At 42.6% G+C, this 22904-nt stretch overlaps 1 protein-coding gene across 1 annotated transcript; it reads right to left on the minus strand.

The window, feature by feature from the left end:
- Window positions 1–670: 670 nt before the first annotated feature.
- On the minus strand, window positions 671–16084 carry VSTM1 (V-set and transmembrane domain containing 1). Its single transcript, XM_033129557.1, has 9 exons — window positions 15841–16084; window positions 14667–14702; window positions 14245–14529; window positions 10177–10215; window positions 5426–5518; window positions 5068–5095; window positions 4810–4847; window positions 4668–4699; window positions 671–2363 (listed from the first exon to the last, which is right to left on the minus strand). The coding sequence occupies exons 1-9, from the start codon at window positions 15872–15874 to the stop codon at window positions 2244–2246; spliced, it is 705 nt and encodes a 234-aa protein (XP_032985448.1). The 5' UTR covers window positions 15875–16084; the 3' UTR covers window positions 671–2243.
- Between the last annotated feature and the right edge of the window lie 6820 nt (window positions 16085–22904).

The following is a 22904-nucleotide window of genomic DNA, read 5'->3' on the forward strand; positions in this document are numbered from 1 at the left end:
AGAAGAGGAACCCCGAATGGCCAATAAGCCTCACCCATAATCAGGAAATGAAAATTAAAGCAACGGTGAGGTATCTTGACATAGGCAGCTTAAAATGGGCTATGAGTTCACGTACTTTAATCAACAAAAATGATAAAATTTAATACATTTATGAACTGGCAAGGATGCAGGGGAATTGGAACTGTATGCATCCTGGTGGAAATATAATAAGTGAAACCACCTTAGTTATCATTTGCCTCTCCTAGTGGGATGAGAGGTGTGGACTTCATAGAAGACAGATTTTACTTGTAAATATCCACCCTAGGGAGATCACACATGTGAACAAGAAGGCAGGGACAGGGTATTTACTGCAGCATTTTGTCGATAACTCACCAAGGCAAACAACCCAAACATCTAACAGTCAAGGAAAGAATGAAGAGAAACACTGGTTTGTGTGTACTACCAAGTTCTTTTTAAAAACCAGTTTTATTGAGATATAATTCACATACCATAAAATCCAGGCCTTCAAAGTGCACAATTCAGTGTTTTTCAGTATATTCACAAGATTGTGCAACCATCATCACTATCTAATTCCACAGCGTTTCCATCATCCCAAACAGAAACCCCAGACCCATTTGCTGTTCCTCTCCTTTCTTCCCTCCCCAGCCTGCCGGAAACCATTAATCTGCTTCCTGTCTCTAAGGATCTATCTATTCTGGACATTTCACGTAAATGGAATCCTACAATACGCAGCTTTTTGTGTCTGGCTTCTTTTAATTATAATAATAATGTTTTCAAGGTTCATCTATATTGTGGCACGTAATGGTGCCTCATCCCTTTTTATGGGTGAATAATATTCCACAGTAAGGTCAACAACTGAATTCTATACTGTAAACAATAAGTTAGACCCACAAAAATCAACTGGATGAATTTCAAAAGCATAATGTTGAGGACAATAAAAAAAGAATTATAATATACAGTATGACTCCATATATGTATATGTAAATCACACATAAAATAGTGCTGCATATTGACTATTTATAGATGCTTGTGTAGTAAAGTGTGAAAAAACACATAGGAATAATACAATGTTTACCTCTGGGGAAGAGAGAGAGGAAAGAGATTGAAAGTGGCAGAAGTAAAATCATAGCAAAATATTCATGTCTAGAACATAAGGTCAATGTGCATATTTCTGTTTATATTATTTGGTGTTTTTCTTTATGATCAAATTCTTTCATAATTAAAAACTTAAAAAGAGAAAAGTTATGCAGCATACGCTTATGCATTAAGAATATTTACATATACGTTCCTAATCTTTACACTTTCATTCATTTGTATATTTAACAATGACTTTCAAACGTGATTGAGTGACATAACTTTGGAAGCAAAGCTCTTTTATTTATGTCATTTGGTGCCATTGTCACACAAAAGAGTCCATACTCAGAAAAATCCTTACACTGATGTATTCTCCTAAATTAAGTTATAGGCACCATATGACAAAATCCACATATATTCTCTAAGTCTGACTTCATTGTGTCCTTTGATTTTTAATAATAAAGAAATAAAATAAACAGAAATATGATGGTACTAAGAAAACTCTTACACTCGTGTCAGAGAGAAAACTGGTCTTGAGATTAGATGGCTTCCTAGCAAGGCATAAAAGAATAATGAAGTAAATATATTTAGCTACTTACCAGGGTGCATGCTACATAGGGATGCTTTTGTTAGCTCACAATTGAGTGTCTACCTTTGTGGCTCATGTTTTGTGTTCCTTTGCAAAATCCCTGTGTCTATGGAATGTTTCACCCAACAGCAACCATACAAGCTTCTCTGGGGAAACTATTTTCTATTTATGTGGTGCCTTCCAGAATTCCCTAACAGTGTGTGTGTGTGTGTGTGTGTGTGTGTGTGTGTGTGTGTGTAAAGCACGTGAACTTTCCACCATGCACTTACACAGTAATTGTCCACGAATGTAATTGTCCAACCTCGTGTGTGCGCGCACGCACTTGTATATAAAGTACATATTCTTAGCCTATGTTTTAAGTCAAACCATACTAAAGTCACACTGCAGATTTTGGGAAGACCAATCTAGTAATTTTTGATAGGAGTGGAAGCAAGAAGAGAAAAAGTTAATAGTATTACGGATTTTGCACCGAGGACACAGAGTGACCTGGATCTCCATATGTCTAGTCCTCTCAGTCATCTTAATCCATACTCTGCTTCCCAGGGAAGATGCCTTTCCTCCAGGGGCTTCTGCCATCCTCCTACGCCGTCAGCGTTGCACATTCACAGGACCCTGGGGGCTCCTCGGCGGGGACAGAAGCTGCCTCAGATGGTGCCTCCGTGTTTAGATCAGCATAGGTCCCTTCCTGGGGATCTTCAGTCTTTGGGGAAAAGAGAAGGGTACACATGGGCATCTGCAGCTGAGCTGTCCAATGTGGTAGCCATGGGCCACATACGGCTATTCAAATGAATTACAATTCAATTAAAAATTCAGGTCCTCAGTCACACCAGATCTATGTCAAATGTGCAGTCGCCACATGGGGCGGTGGCTGTGGAATAGGACAGCGCAGCTGTAGGACACTTCCAGCTCTGAGGAAAGTTTCACTGACAGGGCCATTCTAGAATGGCTGTAGTTCGGGGAGGGGGAGGGGTTTGACTCTAGTATTAATAAAATGATACTGACAACCAGTGTTACCTGGTGCTAATAAAAATCACAAATGTATGCTTTTGAGAATAAGAACCATACTATGAGAACATCTACTAGTAATGTAATATCATATTATTGTTTTAAACCATTTGACTGAGATATCATTTATAAATAAATTGTAATTTTTCAATTAAATTTCCATAAAATTCCTCAAAATCTCAATTTGATGACTTTTTGTAAACTTGTAGAATGATGCAGCCATCACCACAATAGAGTTTTAAGAGCATCCATCACCCCCAAAATTTCCTTGTGCCTGTCTGCAGTTACCTTGCTCTCTGGCCCCACCTGCCTCACCCCCGACCCCAGCCATAGGCAACTACTGATTTGCCTTTTCTGGATATTTTATATAAATAGAACAATGCTATATACAGTCTTTTGTATCTGACTTTTTCTTTTTCTTTCTTCTTTTTTTTTTTTTTAAGTTTTAAGAGTGTTTTTCCAGGACCCATCAACTCCAAGTCACGTAGTTGTTTCAATCTAGTTGTGGAGGGCACCGCTCACAGTGGCCCATTTGGGGATTGGACCGGCAATCTTGTTAAGAGCACTGCACTCTAACCAACTGAGCTATCTGGCCGCCTGGTTTTTTTTACTTAGCAAAATGTTTTTAAAGTGCATCCATTTAGGTTCTTCCTTTTTTATGGTTGAATATTATTCCATTGCATTTGTTATTATAATATTATTTTTATCAACCATTTGCTAATTGGTGCCATTAATCCAACATTTTAAATTGAACAGATTTGTTAACTGACAATTTTTGTGAACCTGTGAACCGTGTTTTTTCATAACTTAAAAAAATACATATATCTAAATGAGTGCAATGTACATAAGTGTATTTTAAATGCAACAGTGAACTATTTGTACCTTTTGGTAACTCTCTAATTATTTGCTTTGGCTTAAACAATGAGCCAATGAGCTGGTGTGCCAGGGGAAAATGTAAAAATGTTATCTGATACTGCTCTTAGATGAAATGCTAATGAACATTAAATCACAAATATGCAGTATTTTAAATAGTAAAAAATTGATGCATGTAAATTCATTAACATTTGTTAATTGATGCATTTATGCCGTCCATCTGTCATTTAAAATTTCCTGGAAACTCCAATAAACCCTTTATGCTTATGACATTGCTAGATTTACACAAGCCTTTAAAATGGGCATTTTGATTCCCATTAGATATGGGAGAAAATGAAGGGTCCCAATCATGGGGATTTCGTGATTTGTCTCAGACCACACTAGTGATACGGTGTTTCCCTGAAAATAAAACCTAACTGGAAAATAAGCCCTAGTATGATTTTTCAGGATGACATCCCCTGAACATAAGCCCTAATGCGTCTTTTGGAGCACAACTTAATATAAGACCCGGTCTTATGTTGGGGAAACATGGTAAATAGTAGACATTGGGAGCTGGGATTCAGTTACTTTGTAATTCAAAGCACACTTTTTTTTTTTGAGATGTAATTGACATATAACATTGTGTAAGTTTAAGGTGTGCAACTTATTGATTTGATACATTTATATTTTGCCATTTGGTTACTGCCTGGGCATTAGCTAACACCTGCATACTGGCACATAATTATCCTGTGTGTGTGTGTGTGTGTGTGTGTGTGTGTGTGTGTGTGTGTGTTGAGAAGAATTAAGAGCTAGCCTCTTAGCAACTTTCCAGTTTACAATACAATATTGTGGGCTATAATCCTTATGCTGTGTGTCGGATCCCCAGGATTTATTTATCTACGAGTTACAAGTAGATAAACAACATCTCTCCAATTCCTCTGCCTGCCAGCCCATGATAACCACCATTCTACTCTCTGTTTTTATGAATTCGGTCAAAGCACATGTTTTTAAACACAATGTTAACTGGCCTCCTAATTGTGTGAGTTGGGGAATCCATGTAACCAGAGTAGGGGCTGAACCAGAAAGCAGACAGGACCAGCCTGGGTGGTAAGTGAGCTCCTGGGGAATTCTAAAGGGGAGAACTCACCGAGAGGGATACTCTTTCTGGCCTGGATAAATCTGCATGTGAGTCAGAGAGAGAGAAAAAAAATTCAGTTCCAAGATAGCAGGAGTCAGGCTGTCATCTTTCATCCAGTGATTCTTTCCTGGGTTCTTTCTAAATCGCTTACCTGAAGCCTCTTGCTGGGGAAATTTGGAGTGGCTGGTTCTGAGAGAGAGAAACACATTCAAGTATGGGATCTGAAGATTTTGGAGGGACGATAAAGACTTTGGAAGGGAGAAGAGGAAGGTCACAGCCTGGGCTGGGGGAAGGGGTGTGTCACGGGGGACAGGATGGGGTTGGGCATGAGAAATGGGGGTCTCTGCACCATCCTCTGAAGGATGGAGTGTGAGTTCAGTAGGGCACGAGACCTGCCAAGTGTATCTACCTCTTGTTGGATTCTTCATGTGATGAACCTATAAAAAAATACAGGGCGAAATATATCTAATGAGAGACTCCTTTTAAAAAAAATTAGTTTAAGTGTACAAAACAATGTAATATTGAGACATTTACAGCCCTCACAAAGTGATACCCCCTCCCGCAATCTACTACCCCTCTGACATTGTATATAGCTGTTACAATTCCATTGACTCTATTCCCTGTGCTGTACTCCATATCCTGTGACCATATATATATATATATAAAATTATAGTTGACATTCAGTATTATTCAGCTTCAGCTTCAGGGAGAGACTCCTCTTTACTCCCCGTTCTCAGCAGTTTTAACTGGTGCCCCTCTGAACTTACCATGCTGAGTGCATCTGTAGATGAGGAAGACAGAGGGGAAGAGGAGAAAGATGATGAGGCAGCTGAAGGTGGTGACAAAGATGATTCTGGTGTCTAGAGGGAGAGGAGCAGATCAGAGAATCAGTTGGGCTCCTGAAATTCAGTGATGGAGTTTACTGGAACAGCTAAGAGGAGCCAGAACCTGGCTTCAAAACATGGAACTGCCTTATCTCACTTAGCATAATACTCTTTAGATCCATCCATGTTGTCACAAATGGTAAGATTTCATTGTTTTTCACAGCTGAATACTATTCCATTGTATATATGTACCACAGCTTCTTTATCCAGTCGTCACTTCCATTGCTTCCATATCTTGGCTATTGAAAATAGTGCTGCAATGAACACAGGGGTGCATATGTTTTTTGAATTAGTGTTTTGGATTTCTTGGGATAAATACTCAGAGGTGGAATTGCTGGGTCATACAGAGAAAGACAAATACCATATGCCTTCACTTATATACGGAATCTAAAAAACAAAATAGATGAACAACCAAAACAGAAACAAACTCACAGATACAGAGAACAAATTGATGGTCTCCAGATGGGAGGGAGGTTGCAGCACAGGGTGAAGAAGGTGAAAAGGATCAAGAAGTACAAGTTGGTAGATACAAAAAAGGTCAAGGGATGAAAAATACAGCACAGGGAATATAGTCAGTAACATTGTAATAACTGTGTGGTGTCAGGTAGGTACCAGACTCAACAGGGGGATGACTTTGTAAGGTACATAAATGTCTAATCACCATGCTGTACACCTGAAACTAATATAACATGTGAACTGTGATTGGAAAATAAATTTTAAAACAGTATGGAGCTTCAGCGCAGGGTCCCATTGCGTTAGGCCATTTGCTTGTTAATGTCCCTGAGTCTGTGTTGCCCCATTCAAGGGGGGGTAACAATAGCAGCTACTTCAGTGGACGGTGGGTGGGGAGATGAAACGGGTCAGCACTCACAGAGGGAGCCTGGCACGTGGGAAATTCCCAATAAATGTTTCATCCGTCACAGGAATATTGTTTATTGCGAGCCACTCAGTTAGGTCTGCACGTGTGTTCTTTCTCATCGTGACGATGAGCATGCAGGAGAGGTTAACTATCCTCGTTTCATTCATCCATAAAGTGAGCACCAGGAAGTCAACTGAATTCCCCAAGGTCCCATGGGCAGGATGGCCTTGGATCCTGGTGCGTCTAAGCCTTTAGGCCAGTCTGCCACAAGGTGCAGGTAGCTCTGGGCTGGCCACTGGGTGTCAAAATTCAAAGTACGTGATATTCTGAATCTCTTCCAGGCAACTGATAATCTGGTGAGATAACATGTACCCAACTAACTGTAACGCTCCAGAGGTGATGAGAAGTCCAGTAACAGGTGAATGAAAGTCCAAACTCTCACCCAGCTCAAGAACCATGTTTCACGTATCACACACACACACACACACACACACACACACACACACACCCCAAGGTGTTATTCGGCTGTGAGAAAGAAGGACATCCTGCCATTTGCAACATGGATGGACCCTGAGGGCAGCATGCTAAGCAAAATAAGCCATAGACACATACTGCATGGTATCACTTATATGTGGAATCTAAATAATTAATAATAATAATAATAATATAGAAACAGAGAGTGGAATGGTGGTTACCAGGAGCTGAGGGGTGGGGGAAATAGGGATATGTTGGTAAAAAGGTACAAACTTTCAGTTAGAAGATGTTATAAGGTCTGAGGATGCAATGGACAAGCATGGTGACTGTAGTTGATAATACCGTATTGTGTACTTAAAATTTACTAAGGGAGTAGAGCTTAAGCATTCTTACCCTGCCCTGCCCCCCAAAAAAGGTAAATATGTGAGGGAAGTTGAGGGATGTGCTCATTATCTCGATGGGGGTGTGTCCTTTCACAATGTATACGTTTATCAGATCAACACATTGTACACTTTATATATCTTACCGTTTTGTCAGTTATACATACGTCAATAAAGCTGGGGTGGGGTGGGAGGAAGGGAAGAAGGGAGGAAAGAATACCTAATTTTGAAGAGGTAGGTAATGATGACAAGTACTGGCTGTAAGGCACCCAGTCTAAAATCTGACTCATTGCATCAGATAATGAGACTACGGTGAAAAAAACTGTGTTTTTTCCCCCCAATAGTCCACCCACACTCACCTCCCTCTGTAACAGATGCTGTCATTTCCTCTGCACCCATGTTGCCCCGGGTCCCTTTGCCATTTTTATGTACTCTAGATCTTGGCTTCTCTCCCTTTCCTATGTGAACACTTGCATCTAGAAGGATCCCAAATGCCTTGCAATTTATGTGCCTCAGGGTCACGAATGACTTATTTGTCGGAACGCGAATGCCCCAGCTCCCCAGCCAACCCCCCCACACTGGGAACCTTCTCTGTGTCCTGCACTTTCCTGCAGGATTGAGCAAAAGACACCAGCTGAGGCAGAATATCCCATTGTTGTTTAGTCTCTTTGCCTCAAAATCCTTGTTCTCTACTTCCCTTCAATGTCACTTTTGCACTAATGCTTAAGAGTCTGCTTTTGTTGGCACTGAATCAAAGAGACCCTCCAAAGCAAGAATTCTGTAAGTGTATCTCCATGGACGTATAAAAACAGGGCAGACATAGCTGTTCCTGGACTAGCAGGGCCCCTGGAGAAAGCACAGAAACATCAGCCCTTTCTTAATCTTTCAGTTCTCCCCTTGTCCGACCTGCAGTTCTCTCACATAGCAATTCGCTAGAAATGAGAAGTAAATTATTGCAAAATGCTCCTCTTCCGATGGCCTCACAATCCATTGAACTGGGTTCCCCCTGAGATGTCCACATATCCTGGTCAAATTTCACATCTATTTACAAATTGCCTAAATAAATGACAAAGGGTCTATGATATTGGTCTGGAGGAATCGACTGACAAATGGATACAGCTTGACACAGGCACCAGAAAGAGAGTCGCAGGCACCAGAAAGAAAGGCTGGCCTTGTGTCAAAGTTAGGTGATGAAATTCATCATCAGTCTGCATAGAACTGGAGTATAGGTTCCCTTTCTGGCAGCGTTGAGACATACGTATACAGGCTGGGGACAGCATATGTGTGCTTAAACATTTGTCATTCTCTTGAGAATTGTGGTGGTATAAATGTGAACTCAGAAAGTACATTTTAAGAAATGATATACACACCCACTATGATGGCTATAATAAAGTAAAAGGAAATTAACAAGTGTAGGCAAGAAGGTGGAGATATTGGAACCCATACATATGACTGCCGGGAAGGTGAAATGGTGCAGTCACATTGGAAAACAGTCTGGCAGTTCCTCCAGAAGTTAAACATAGAGTTACCATATGTCCCAGCAATTCTACCCATAGGTAGACACCGCATTGAAAGCAGGGACTCAGACACTTGTACACCCGTGTTTATAGCAGCATTAAATGCAATAGTCAAAAGGTACCAACAACTCAAATGTCCATCAACTGATGAATGGAGGAACCAAAGGTGGTCTATCCATACAATGGAATATTATTCAGTCATTAAAAAAATGAAGCACCAACACACTCTACAACATGGATGAACCTTGGAAACATTATGCTAAATGAAAGAAGCCAGTCTCAAAAGACCACATATTGTGTGAATCCATTTATAGGAAACGTCCAGACTAGACCAAACTATGCAGTCAGAAAGCAGATTCATAGTTGGCAGGCTGTGGTGGGAGAGAGGGACAGGGGGAGTGACAGCTTAGTGGGTAAAGGGGGACTTACAGACTGGTGATGGTCACACAACCTTGCGAATACTCTAAATGCCACTGAATTATACATTCTAAAAGGGTGCGGTTAATGGAATGTGAATTATATATCAATAAAAAAGAAAGAAAATAAATTATACAAGAGCTAAAAATATGAACGCTTTGCTTCTTCTTCCCTCTCACACACTGCGAGACTTCCCACCTCATTTCTGATATCTCTGTGCTCCTCGACTACCAGATTTCAGGTCTCTCGAAGAAAACACTGCTAGTGTGAACTATGTTCATACAACTGGAGTAGCAGTCACGTCCCAAGCCTCCTAATATCAAACACATTTCAACAACTAATATGAATACTTATTTCGCAAAGACACTTTGGAGAATATCTTTTTTGAAAAGACGAATTATAGCAGGCTCTAATGACAGCCTTTAACAATATTGGCCCTTTGGTGTAGATTGCTAAAAAGCATGAGTAAGTGTCTAGGTGACACTGAAGTCCAGATGAGTTCCTGTTTCCGTCTAAAGCTACCAAAAGCCTAATTTTTATGAGAATCTCAGAGGACAGAATCTTAGTCAATTCTTCATGGAAAAGCAACATCAGAGAAAAAGAATTTTATACTCACCTATTTTTGAGAACTTTAAAGTTTCAACAACAACTCAATAATACATATTCCCAAAGTGCCCGAACTTCACAGGTCCCCATCCCAGGCCCCAAACCAGTCCCATAAACTCACCCCCAAACTTCACAAAACACCACCGTAATTTTTCATTATGTAAAATGGCAAACAATGCACCTTGTGCTGTTTTACTCACCAGGTTTTTAAGAACCTGGGAGTGGTTCAGAGGTCATCTTTCCAGAAAGGGCATTCGTTTCCCCAATCACATTGAGAAAATGGGCATTAAGATTCTCCTTGTTCCTTTCAATCAAAGGGGGATCCCCTGCCTCATGAAGTGGATACAATTGGGAAAAACACCTCTTCTCTAATTATCTTACCTGTTTTTATTGAGGAAGCTCCGGGTCCATCATGGCCATCTAGAAAATAAGATGCAAAAAATGTAATCACAACGATTATACGTTCTACTTATGAACTCTGGGTAGCAGAGAATGTCTTCTCCATTCTCTAGGTGCTCACTAGGTCCCCGAACAAGGGCTAGAACACTAGATTACTCTTCTTAATACTCCTGGAGTTTGATATTACTTTTATTAACAAAAATATTTACGAATGACACAACTAATTCCCCCATTCCAATCCTATTCCTTGCCAATCTTCCCTATCCCAGTAAAGAGCACCACCATTTTGCAACTATTTTCTCCCATTTAGTAGGTTGCCTTTTCATTTTGTTGATGGTTTCTTTTGCTGTGCAGGAGTTTCTTAGTTTGATGTGTCGTACTTATTATTTATTTTTGCTTTGCTCCTTGTGCTTTTGGTGCTATATATATATAAATATAGGTGGCTAAGACCAATGTCAAGGGAATTTTCCCGTATGTCTTCTTCTAGGAGTTTTATGGTTTGGGGTCTTAAGTTTAGGTCTTTAATCCATTTCAAGTTAATTTTTGTGAGTAAGATAGGGATATAATTTCATTCTTAAGCATATGGATATCAGTTTTCCCATCATCATTTCTTGAAGAGACTATCCTTTCCCCAATGAGTATTCTTGGCTCCTTTGTCAAATATTAGTTGATCATATGTGCGAGGGTTTATTTCTGGGCTCTCTATTCTGTTCCATTGCCCTATGTATCTATTTTTATGCCAGTGCCATACTCTTTTGATTACTATAGCTTTGTAGTATAGTTTGAAATCAGTAAGTATGATGCCTCCAGCTTTGTTCTTCTTTCTCAGGATTGCTGTTGCTATTTATGGTCTTTTGTATATTCTACAAATTTTAGAATTGTTTCTTAGTTTCTGTGAAAAATGCCATTAGAATTTTGATGGAGATTGCATTGAATCTATAGATGGCTTTGGGTAATATGGACATTTAAGCAATATTAATTCTTCTGATCCATGAACATGGGATAACTTTTCATTTGTTTGTGTCTTCTTCAATTTCTTTCATCAGAGTCTTGTAGTTTTCACTGTACAGATATTTCACCTACTTGGTTAAATTTATTTCTAAGTATTTTATTGTTTTTGATGCTATTGTTAATGGGATTATTTTCTTTCTTTTTCAGATATTTTATTGTTATTGAATAGAAACAAAACTGATTAGTGTATATTGATTATATATCTTGCAACTTTACTAAATATGTTGATTACTTCAAACAGTTTTTTTGGTTGCGTCTTTAGGATTTTCTATATTTAAGATCACATTATCCTCAAATAAAAGACACTTTTACTTCTTCCTTTCCAATTCGAATGCCTTTTATTTCTTTGTCTTGCCCGATTGCTCTAGCTAGGACTTCCAGTACTATGTTGAATAGCAGCAGTAAGAGTGAGCACCTGATCTTAGAGGAAAAGATTTCACCATTGAATATGATATTATGTGTGTTTGTCATAAATGGCCTTGCTGTTGTTGAGGTATATTCCCTCTATCCCCATTTTGTTGAGAATTTTTATCTTAAAAGGATATTGTATTTTGTCCAATGCTTTTTTTTTTTTTTTTAAGATTTTATTGGGGAAGGGAACACGACTTTATTGGGGAACAGTGTGTACTTCCAGGACTTTTCTCCAAGTCAAGTTGTTGTCCTTTCAATCTTAGTGGTGGAGGGTGCCGTTCAGCTTCAAGTTGTTGTCCTTTCAGTCTTAGTTGTGGAGGGCGCAGCTCAGCTCCAGGTCCAGTTGCCGTTTTCTAGTTGCAGGGGGCACAGCCCACCATCCCCTGTGGGAGTCGAACCGGCAAACTTGTGGTTGAGAGGATGCGCTCCAACCAACTGAGCCATCCGGGAGCTCAGCGGCAGCTCAGCTCAAGGTGCCATGTTCAATTTTAGTTGCAGGGGGCGCTGCCCACCATCCCTTGCGGGACTCAAGGAATCGAACTGGCAACCTTGTGGTTGAGAGCCCACTGACCCATGTGGGAATCGAACCAGCAGCCTTCGGAGTTAGGAGCATGGAGCTCTAACCGCCTGAGCCACCGGGCCGGCCCCACCAATGCTTTTTTTCAAATTTAATTTATTGGGGTGACAATTGTTAGTAAAATTACACAGATTTCAGGTGTACAATTCTGCATTACATCATCTATAAATCCCATTGTGTGTTCACCACCCGGAGTCAGTTCTCCTTCCATCACCATATATTTGATCCCCCTTACCTTCATCTCCCACCCCCCACCCCCCTTGTCCAATGCTTTTTCTGCATCTATTGAGATGATCACATAATTTTTATCCTTCATTCTATCAATGTAGTGTATTACATTTATTGATTTATATATGTTGAACCATCCTTGCACCCCAGGGATAAATCCCATTTGATCATGGTATTTGATCCTTTTAATGTGCTGGTGAATCCAGTTTGCTAACATTTGAGAAATTTTGCTTCTATATTCATTAGGGATACTGGTCTGTAGTTTTCTTGTAATGGCCTTATCTGTCTTTGGTATTAGGGTAAAATGAGCATGGGCGTACCCCCTCTAGGTTCGACTTTTTTTGGAAGAGTTTGAGAAGGATTGGTGTTATTTCTTCTTTAAATGTTTGGTAGGATTCACCAGGGAAGCCATCTGGTTCTAGACTTTTTTTGGGGGGTGGGGAGGCGCAGATTTTTGATTACGGGACTTTGTTGTTATTGTTGGGAGATTTTTGATTACTGAGTCAAGCTCCTTACCCATTATTGTATTCAGATTTTCCATTTCTTTATGACTCAGTCTTGGTTTGTAGACTTACACAAAGGCTCTCTCATTCACAGGTGATTGCTGAAGTCCATGTTCTCAAGGAGCTCCCAGACCACAGCCAAGAGGGGCTGGAACCAGTTCAGTCTCCCGCAGATCCCAGCCAGTACTGTCTGTCTGCCTATTACCCAATGCACAGGTGGGCAAGACTCCTCCCAGATCTCTTGGCATATGGTGCTGGATACCACAACTCCCACAGAGGCACTTTTGTTTGCAGATAGATGCTGAGTTTTTGTTGTTGAAGGCGGGGGGCGGGGGGGACAGAACAAGGATGTCTTATGCCACCATGATGATCAGTTTGTTTTTTTCTTAGTTTCTCGACTAGTAGTGGTTTTGGGATCCCTGTTTTCAGCAGAGCAATAATGATATGTTCAGTTCTGTTGCATGGAATCAGACATTGGAGTGTCGTACTGTGACCTGCAGTCATCTCTGGGTCTACACTGACTGACAGGGAAGGTTTTAGGAGTGATCCTGTAAAGGATGAGCCAATGGGGGTGAAGAGAAGGACCAGGGCTTCCTGTTTTCCACTGCGCCTGGGCGCGTTTTCACCTATGTCTCTGTATTAACTGTATCTTTTATTTCCTGCATTTGATGCTTTGACATCTTGGGACCTTGCTGACCCTGGAAGGATTCCTCTGCCAGGGTTATCCAATTCCTAGAGATAGGAAACAACTCTCCTTCAAGTGTACCTTTCATATGCAAACCGACCAACCCGGAGCATAGACTCCCAACAACCGCCTTCACTGGGCTCTCACACTCTGGGCCACTATTCCCGTCCTCATCACCCCAGGGCCAGGTCCCAGACAACCAGGGGCAGCCTCTATACCCCAACCTTATGCCTGTTGCTTCCCAGAAAAACCACTATAACGGCTCTTCCTCAGAGTCCTCTCCCTCCCTTTGCTTTCTGACGGACCCTGGTGCTGCCTCATATGACCCCGCGTGGCACGGCATGCCCCAAATGGTACCAAACTATTTCTTCAATGACAATTGTTTCTTAATCCCTTGGCCTTACTGCACCTCAAATTTCCTACTAATACCTCTATTCTAAAACACCGCCCCATGTCCACATCACTGAGACCCACTCAGAATCCCTGAAGAGAGGCTCGCCCTCACACTGAGTTCCCATTTCCCTACACTCAATATACTGCATCTGTATTTTGTTTCCTGGGTTCCTTCCTCCCCTGCCAGATACCAACACAGGAAAAGGTGTGCCAAGGAGCAGACCCGAGGCTGCCCTTCTCACCTGTGACCACCAGTTGTAGGTGTTCACTCTTCTCTGACCACTCGTGGGAACCTGTTATCTTGTAGGCACAAAAGTATGTTCCAGCATTCTTAGGCTCCAGGTTCATGAGGAGGAATTCAGCATCGTGCCCTGCTGAACTCTGCTCCTTCTCGTACCCAGAATCCTGCAACTTCCCCAGCATGAACGTCACATTCTGGAAGTGACATTGGCACTTCAGGGTCACATTACTACTGCGTTCAACCACTGATCTGGGCAAGGCGCTCAGGGAGGGTTTGGGAAGTTTCTCTGGAAAGAAGTCAGAGTTAGTTTGACTCTTCATCTTGATGACCACAAACTCACTCCTAGAATTCTGAAGATTAAAGGGACAAGTCATGGAACTGGGGATGCAGGAACAAACAGAGTTTACACGGGAGACAACTCACCATTCTTTTGCTCATGTTCATAGCCCAGACAGAGTCCTGGAAGAGAAACTCTCATGAGAGATGAATGATGTGCTTGTCTTTGAGTACAAATCAGGCAGAGAACGGACAACTAATTTGTTCAAGATCTGCTCTATTCCTTGCAGGTGCTCCCCTGGGTTTAGTTTTCTCTTTTTACTTTTCTGATTCATTGCATTAAAGCTTTCATGATTAGTCCATTTGCCTTCTAGTAATCATTGAACATTTACCTATATTTTTCCTTCCTATTTTCTGGGTTTGCAGTGTTTGTCCTTACCATTTCATGCAATCGTTATTTTACTGTGCAGTATAGGGGTTTCCTCCATCATTCAAACGGAGAGAGTTTGTGGTACAGGAAATAAATATGGGGAAGATGGCTAGTCTCTCTCTGCCCAGCGTATTCTGCCCTGCAGCTGGAGGTCTGGGGTATGGTGACGACGGCCACCTCTAAAGTTCACATGTGAACTTTGGGGAGGGCTGTACTCAGGAGGAAGAGGAAGGAACTGGGGCAGAGGACAAGTCCTGATATCCCCTCCACAAGCCCCACTCACGAAGGAGGACCTGGGGCTTTGTGAGGTGGGGCTGCTGGTTCAAAGTCAAGAGATCCTATGAGACCAAGCCAACATTACAATCCAGGTCATCCTTTTAACAGGCTGTCTGTTTGTTTACATTATGTTCAAGTTGAGCACGGTTAAAATCAGGCTGAGGATAGGGGTGGTCAGAAATTTTTCTTCTTATCTGTCATCCCCAGGTGTGGTTCTACCCTGTATTCCCGTGGATTCCTGTTGTGTTTGTACCCAACCCACAGCACTTCACACCCTGTAGACTCTGCCCTCCTATATACCAATGGAACAGTCAGGGCACGACTGTGCTGTTTAGAGGATACAGAGCTGGAGATCCCACCCGAGCACTGCATGTCGACTGAGTAAACAGACGGTGTTACTACACATCTCTGCACCTTGGATTCCTTCTCTCTTTTGTGCGAGCATCAGAATGAAGGCATGACGATATCACAGCCTACAAAACTGTGACAGGTGGCCTGTGTCCAATACTCAGAAGTCGTCACTCCTGTTCTTGCCATGTTTCCCATATTAACCCCCACTCTACTGTGAAATTTCTCACCCATCCAAACACATCCCTCCTAGTTCTGGAGACTCACCGACGCAAAGCAGAGACAGGAATCCTATGACCATAGCGTCCCTTCCACACGGACCAAGATTCTGTCTTCAGTTTCACAGTTCGAAGGAAGAAGGGAGACTGGGGTGATCTCAGCTCTCCAACTGCCCCCTTTGTCCCCAGGATGTGTGGGGAGACGTTTGGCCCTGACACTCTGGTTCTCCACACCATCTGGTGTAGTTTCCTTCTTGCAACCGACTCAGGAAACCAAAAGCCATCAATGACAACACCTTCCCCCAAAATCCGGTTTGTGGGGCTACAGCTCCACCCACTCCAAGACCCGTCTCATCTCATCTGAAGTCCTGCCCAAGACATTTTCTTTAAAACATACTTTTTTGGAAATAGTTTTAGAGTCACAAAAAAGAATACATGGAGTTCCCACGCGTATCCATCAGCCAGCTTCCCCAGTGGTAACATAACTATTGTACATTATCGAAAGCAGAGAATTGGTATTGGTGCAGTACAATGGCTGGTCAAGACATAGTAACATTTCAAATGCTGGGATCTCTGAAAGAGCTGGCTACTCACCGCCCCTGAGAGCAGGTAGGTCAACAAGAAAACAGAAATGAATGTGTCTATCTTTGAGGCTGAGTAAATTTGTCCCCTAGTAAACTGTGACAAACGGGTCACACAACAGTCAGATTTCTGATGTGCTTTTTCTTACAGAAAAGAAAATAATCAAGGGACGTTTGAAAGCTCCCATGCAGTTGTCTCCAAATGGGAAGAGCATAAGCCCATTTTCTAAGGAGCTAAGGAGGAAACATTGGTAAACTAAGGAAGTAGTTCCTCTCTAGAAGTACAATATACATTCATCTTTCATGCTACTTGCTGCTTTCTAAGTGTTGACCTCAAAATAAAAGAGCCTTTCAAAGTGAGAGGCAATAAGCATTTATTTAAGATCAATAAGAATAGGTATTGATCTCTTCGGGATGTACTGATTCAGACAGAAGCTCAAATAGTGTTCTGATTAGGAGACAAAGGCAGTGGGTATTTATGAGAAAGGGAAGGGGAAAAATTCCATCAACACAAGGAAGGCATTACTATAGGTGCAGATAAGCTAACACAGTGATACTAATTCTAAACAATATTCTTAGTTTTCAGTGCTGTAGTCATTAGTCCAGTAGTCATGATAACTGTTTCCTTGTCATCTTTGCAAATATTAATAGTTATTTGGCACACAAGGTTGCTTAGGCTCTTCCAAAGGTTATTTTGCCGTTTTAACATTCCAAAGGTTTGAGGGCTAAGACATGCAAGGCAGTTCCTCTGGACTCCATTTTAAAATGGCTCTATTTCTATTACTGTTTACATACGTCAGTTAAGACTTCTGTTGACTAATGACTGCCTCACATAACTGAAAACACTAGGGTTGTAATGGGTTCAAGCGTGGGTGGACCCAGTTATGGCACTGGGAATCCGTCGTTCTCTGAGTCAAGGTGCCACTTTCTACTGCATAGACTCTGTTCTCAGGTGGGTTCTCTTTATATGCTAGAGAGATACCCATCAGCATCATTAGGCTGAAATAGTGTACTTACACTGACACTTGAAACAAAAGTCCTGAGACAGACTCACAGTGCTGGATCTTGGTTCACACGCCCATCCCTAAATCCACAGACATCGCCAGGATGAGGGGTTACATCGATTGGCCTTTTTGGGGACCATGTGCACACCAGGCGCTAGGAAGCTGGGTCCGTCCCATTTAGCCACAGAGAGTGGCTGAGAAATAGTTGGCCAATGTCCCACTCAAGATAGTCTTACCAGGATATATGGGATATTGGTAGCTGGCCATGCAAAAAAATCAATAGTGTTCATTATGTAACTTCATCTGCCAATATCAGGCTGTGCCTCAGGAAAGAATTAGGCCTCCTTCAAATAGCTAATCTAATCTGTGGTTCTTGTCTCCTTTAATCGTGAGGTCACTGAAATAATGTGCAGGTGCTATTACATTATAATAATGTGGATGGAAAAGGGGCTACATATTAAACCTGACAAGTTCAGGAGACTGAAAATAACCACATAGGATGGTATGAACATAAAAATTCCTAACTAAGGTGGGCCATGGCAGGAAGTCACATGCTTGGCCTGTAGCTGCCTTGACAAAGGTCACTCTTTACCTAAGTGAGCCTGTCTGCTGTCTTTTTGCATCTAAGATAACATACCCTTGGAATGTCAAAGTAATCCCTTTTTCCGGACCCCCCAGAGGGCACAAACCACCACACCAGAGCAGGAAACTACAAAATCCCTCATTGTTATCTTATTCCCCAAATATTACTAAATTGGTGCAAAAATAATTGCAGTTTAAAAAATTAAAAATAACTGCAAAAACTGCAATTACTTTTGCACCAACCTAATACCTCTATGTGCTATAAAATACCATTAACTATCCTGTACCCACCAATGTAAAAAAAGTGTGTCTCTCCATTTTACTTTTTATCCAATCCCAGAGATTTCCTCGCTTTGCTTTCTTCCACCCCCTTACTCTACAACCAATAGATTTCATGTAACCTTCCTCCTTTGATTCTAATGTATAAAATAAGTTGCACAACGGCGATTTTCTGGAGCATTTTCTCAATCCACTGAGACTTTGCTTCCCAGCAACTGTTGTCAGTTTAGCTCAAATAAACTCCTAAGCTTTCTCTTAGGCTGGATGTTTTTTCGTTGACATTACACATCGAATTTATAGAATTATTAGGCCCCATGCCTGTGGTTGTGAGGGGTAGGACAGAAACCCAGTATTACAAGGGCTGAAAAATCTTACATCTCAAAGCAGATGCCAGCTCCTCAAATACACAATACACCAGCAGAGGCAACGAACAGCTGAGGGAGAAACCAGGATGAGAGACATTCTCCCGGAGGCAAAATGGATCAAGTGCCCCAGACCTCACTGAAATTATTGGAGGGATTAAGATTGGAACAGAAGACACAGTGAGTGGAGAATAGCTCCAACTCTGGGCCTCTCCGTGCCTGTAAAAGACATTGTTAGACGTTCACAGAGGCTCATTGCCTTCTGATTCAACCACAACCTGAGCTGCAACTGATTTTTATTCAAGTGCAATTTCTCAGGAATTATGCTACCAACTAATCACCAGTGGAAAGTGAGTTCTGATTTCTATTAAGATTTGAAATCACAAAGAATCAGTCCTAACTGTAACAGGAATGCATGCGCGTGCACACGTGTTCTCCGTATCGCTCAGATCAGTTGATTTCTGTCTAGATCTACCTGTATCAGGTGACTTGGCTCTTGTTCACTTTCTGAAAGAGCGGCCAAAAGACCCTCGTGTGTCCACTTCCCACCTAAGCCCGGCTCTCCACACTCCAACATCAACTGCAACTATTGCCAGATCAAACTTTTCCTTCTACTGCCCGCCACTCCCATCCTTTGCTTTTTGCAACTTCCCCTTATCTAGAACATTCCCCATTTCACATTAAGATTCAAACCCCATACCTTCCATTAAGTTTTTCTGATTCTGGCCCTTCTGTGACCTCCAATAGCACTCATAATTCCTAATTTCAGTTCATTTCATGCTACCTTGCAAGTTTGTCTTTCTGCTTAAGCTAAAGGACCAGGGCCTGAGCTCATCTACTCTGTACCAATCCCAGCAAGGTGTTCCGCACACAGTAGGCACTCTGTAAGTAATATGGACCCAGGTTTGATGCAAATCAAGCATTACTCTCAAGTGCTTTCAACCCTATTAAGTGCCAGAGGATGACCAACACGTAGGCAGGCCGGGGGTGGGAAAGTGGGGGGTTGAGGGGGATAGCGGGATGAGGAGGTGAGGGAGTGGGAGGCGTGGAGATTGTTGGGGTGCTCTAAATCCCAGCAGCCTGTGCAGGTCTGGCCCTGATGGGGGATGGGTGGAACCGTTTTGTTTTGCTTTTTCCACAGAGCAAGGCTCCAACCACATAAGATACTGGAGTGTCTGGCAGGGGAGGGTCGGGGGACTTTAACGAGCAGCAGGACATTCGCTTGGACAGACGGTGCACTTTCGCCACGTCTGGGCAGCAAAAGCTGAACGCAGCACCTCCCACGTACCAGCAGAGGTTACTAAGACGCCTGCCCCATTCCGCGCGCGCGCGCGCTGCCCCCACACATGCACTCCCGTAGCGCCCTGGACCCGGCGGCCAGGGGTCCGGGACACCCGCAACACGCCGGTCGGAAGCATGCTTGCAGCACGCGCCTTGTGGAATCTTCTGTGCGCTCCTTCTGCGTACCCCAGCGCACGCACCTCGCGCGTGCCATCGCCCACGCACGCCGTCCCCACGCAGCCAACCCCACGCGCGCCACCCCCTACGCACGCCGGCCTCACCCCACGCACACCACACCCCTGGCTCGCTCAGAGGACCTAACGGCCAGACACTCTGGGAGCATGAGCAGTACCCGAGTTTGGAGCACGCACAGAATGCATCTTCTGGAATCTGCGCTCCGTCTTGATAAAGACTAACTGGCACTTTAAGGAGACGTAATCAGGTGGGAGGATGTACGGAAGAGCTAGGACGAATGGAAGTTCGTGTGAGAACCCTACAGGAAAAACAAATCTATGGTTCTACCTTCTTTTATAATAAAGCTGTGTGGTTCTAGCTTCCTTTTTCCCTTCCTTAACTATCCCTCCATCCTGGCACGCTGGCCAGAAGGTGCATGTGGCTTGCCGTGTCTGCAGGGGCTGGGTTGCAGCCCTTCCCTCCGCCCCCATAAATCCTTTTTGGTGTGAAATACCTAGTTGATACTTTTCAGTCTACAGCCTGCGCATTCCAGCGCAGGCTCCCCATGGGTGCCACGCCCACGAGACCCACGCACGCTACCCCCCACGTAGGCCGCAATCCACGCACACTGCCCATCTCTCACTCGTTCCGGACTTGGTGCCAGATCGTCTGGGAGCGTGAGCAGTACGCTGGTCCTGAGTGTGCAAGCAGTGTGCGTCTTCTGGAATCTTCTGTGCACTCCATCTGTGCACCCGCTGCATGGCATGCACGCTGTGGCCTCAGCTGCCCTGGCGTCTGTTCAGGGAGGGGCCTGAGAGGTGGTCCCTGGGTCGTGGGACCTCCTCACTGCGGGCTCGTGTCCTGGTGAGGAAGCACGGCGTCCCCAACCGGTGAGTACAAGCCGGCCCGGCCCGCAGAGACAACCGCAGTTGCCAGCTGAGCGGACGCTGGGAAAGGAGGTCGCCCGCGCTGTCGCGCTGCCTGTTGCCTCCAGCCGGCATGGAGTGGGGAGCAGCCCAGGTGCAGGGGCAGGCAGTGCACGGTGCGGCTCCTGCTTTGGCTCTCCCACGGCCTCTTCCTTCTCGGGAGGACAGGGTTTCTTTGATTTCAGTGTGTCGACTGAAAAATGATGTTCATTAGGTGTTTCATCACCAAAAAGGATTTATTTGGGAAAAAGAAAGGGGTACAGCCCAGTGCACACAGACATGGCAGGCCACGTGCACACAGGGTGTGCATGCCAAGATGAAGTGGTACTTGAGGAAGGAAAAAGGAAGTTAACGGAAGGGGAAGTTAGAACCATAGAGCTTCATTATAAACAAGAGTTCTTCCTGTGGGGTTCTCGCAATTCTAGCTCCTCCCATAGACCCTCCCAACTGATTATGTTTGTTTAAAGTTCCAGTTAGTCTTTATCAGGTGTGGTTCCCAAAACAGCGCCCAGAATATGCCAGGGGTTCTTTTTCTTTCCAGAGCTGGCTGTTAGTTTAAACAGTTTAATGCTTTTAAAGCCTTAAAATAGGGCATCCAGACATACCATGCATGTCCTTTCATCTTTTTTTTGTAGTCAAATACATTTGACAATATATAAATTGCATTTGTAAATTTAAGGTGCGCAGGGTGTTACTTTCATACATTTGTATATTGTAACATGATTGCCAAGTCGTGGGGATATTTTTCACATTACATAGTTGTATACAGCAGGTCCTTGAATAATGTCATTTTGTTCAATGTACACGTAGTTTGGTTATAACGTTGAGATGCCTAGGGACTTAACTCTTGTTTATATCAATTAGCCTATGGTAAAATTAGTTTATGCAGTGTCACTTAAAGTTGCAGAATCTGTGACGTTAAGTGATGACTTACTATACAGTATTATGGTCTGTATTTGTTATACTGTACATTAGATCTCTATGGCTTATTTATGACTCCTTACAAGTTTGTACCCTTAAAAAAGTCAGTGTTATTTACCCATCCCCCATCACTTGGTAACCACCATTTTACTCTCTGTTTTTTACAAGTTTGACTTGTTTATATTTCATATATAAGTGCCAGTATTAGTCTTTTTCTGACTTACCTTGCTTATCGTAATGTACTTAAGATCTATCTGTGTTGTTGCTAATGGCAGGATATACTCCTTTCTCATGGCTGAATAATTTTCCATTGTGTGTATATGTGTATGTGTATAGGGGTGTGTGTGTGTGTGTGTGTGTGTGTGTGTATCGTCTTTATTCATCCGTTGATGGGCAGTTGGCTGTTGTGAATAATGCTGCAATAAACATGGAACATATACAGAAGGTGCCAAAACAATGTATACACATTTTAAGAAAGGAAAAAACTGTATTACTTAATATATACCGATAATAAAAAATGAATACAAGTCATGTGTATACATTTTTTTTGTCACCCCTCGCATAGCTCATCAAAATCCTGTTCTCTTTTCTTTTAGGTATACCCAGAAGTGGGATTGCTGGCTAATACAGTAGTTCTATTTTTAATTTTTTGAGAACCCTCATATTGTTGAAAGTGGCTCACCAGTTTACATTCCCACCAACGGTGTATCAGGGTTTCCTGTTTACCACATCCTCTCACTTGTTATTTTTTGTCATGTTGATAATAGCCATTCCAATAGGTGTGAGGTGGTATCTCATTGTGGTTTTGATTTTCATTTCCCTGATTATTAGTGATGTTGAATATCTCTTTGTGTGCCTATTGGCCATTTTGTTATCCTCTTTGAAAATAAAGTCTATTTAGTTTGGCCCACTTTTTTTTTTTTTTTTAAAGATTTTATTGGGGAAGGGGAACAGGACTTTGTTGGGGAACAGTGTGTACTTCCAGGACATTTTCCAGGTCAAG

The sequence above is a fragment of the Rhinolophus ferrumequinum genome, chromosome 15 (genome assembly GCF_004115265.2).
Source record: "Rhinolophus ferrumequinum isolate MPI-CBG mRhiFer1 chromosome 15, mRhiFer1_v1.p, whole genome shotgun sequence".
Taxonomy (NCBI): Eukaryota; Metazoa; Chordata; class Mammalia; order Chiroptera; family Rhinolophidae; genus Rhinolophus; species Rhinolophus ferrumequinum.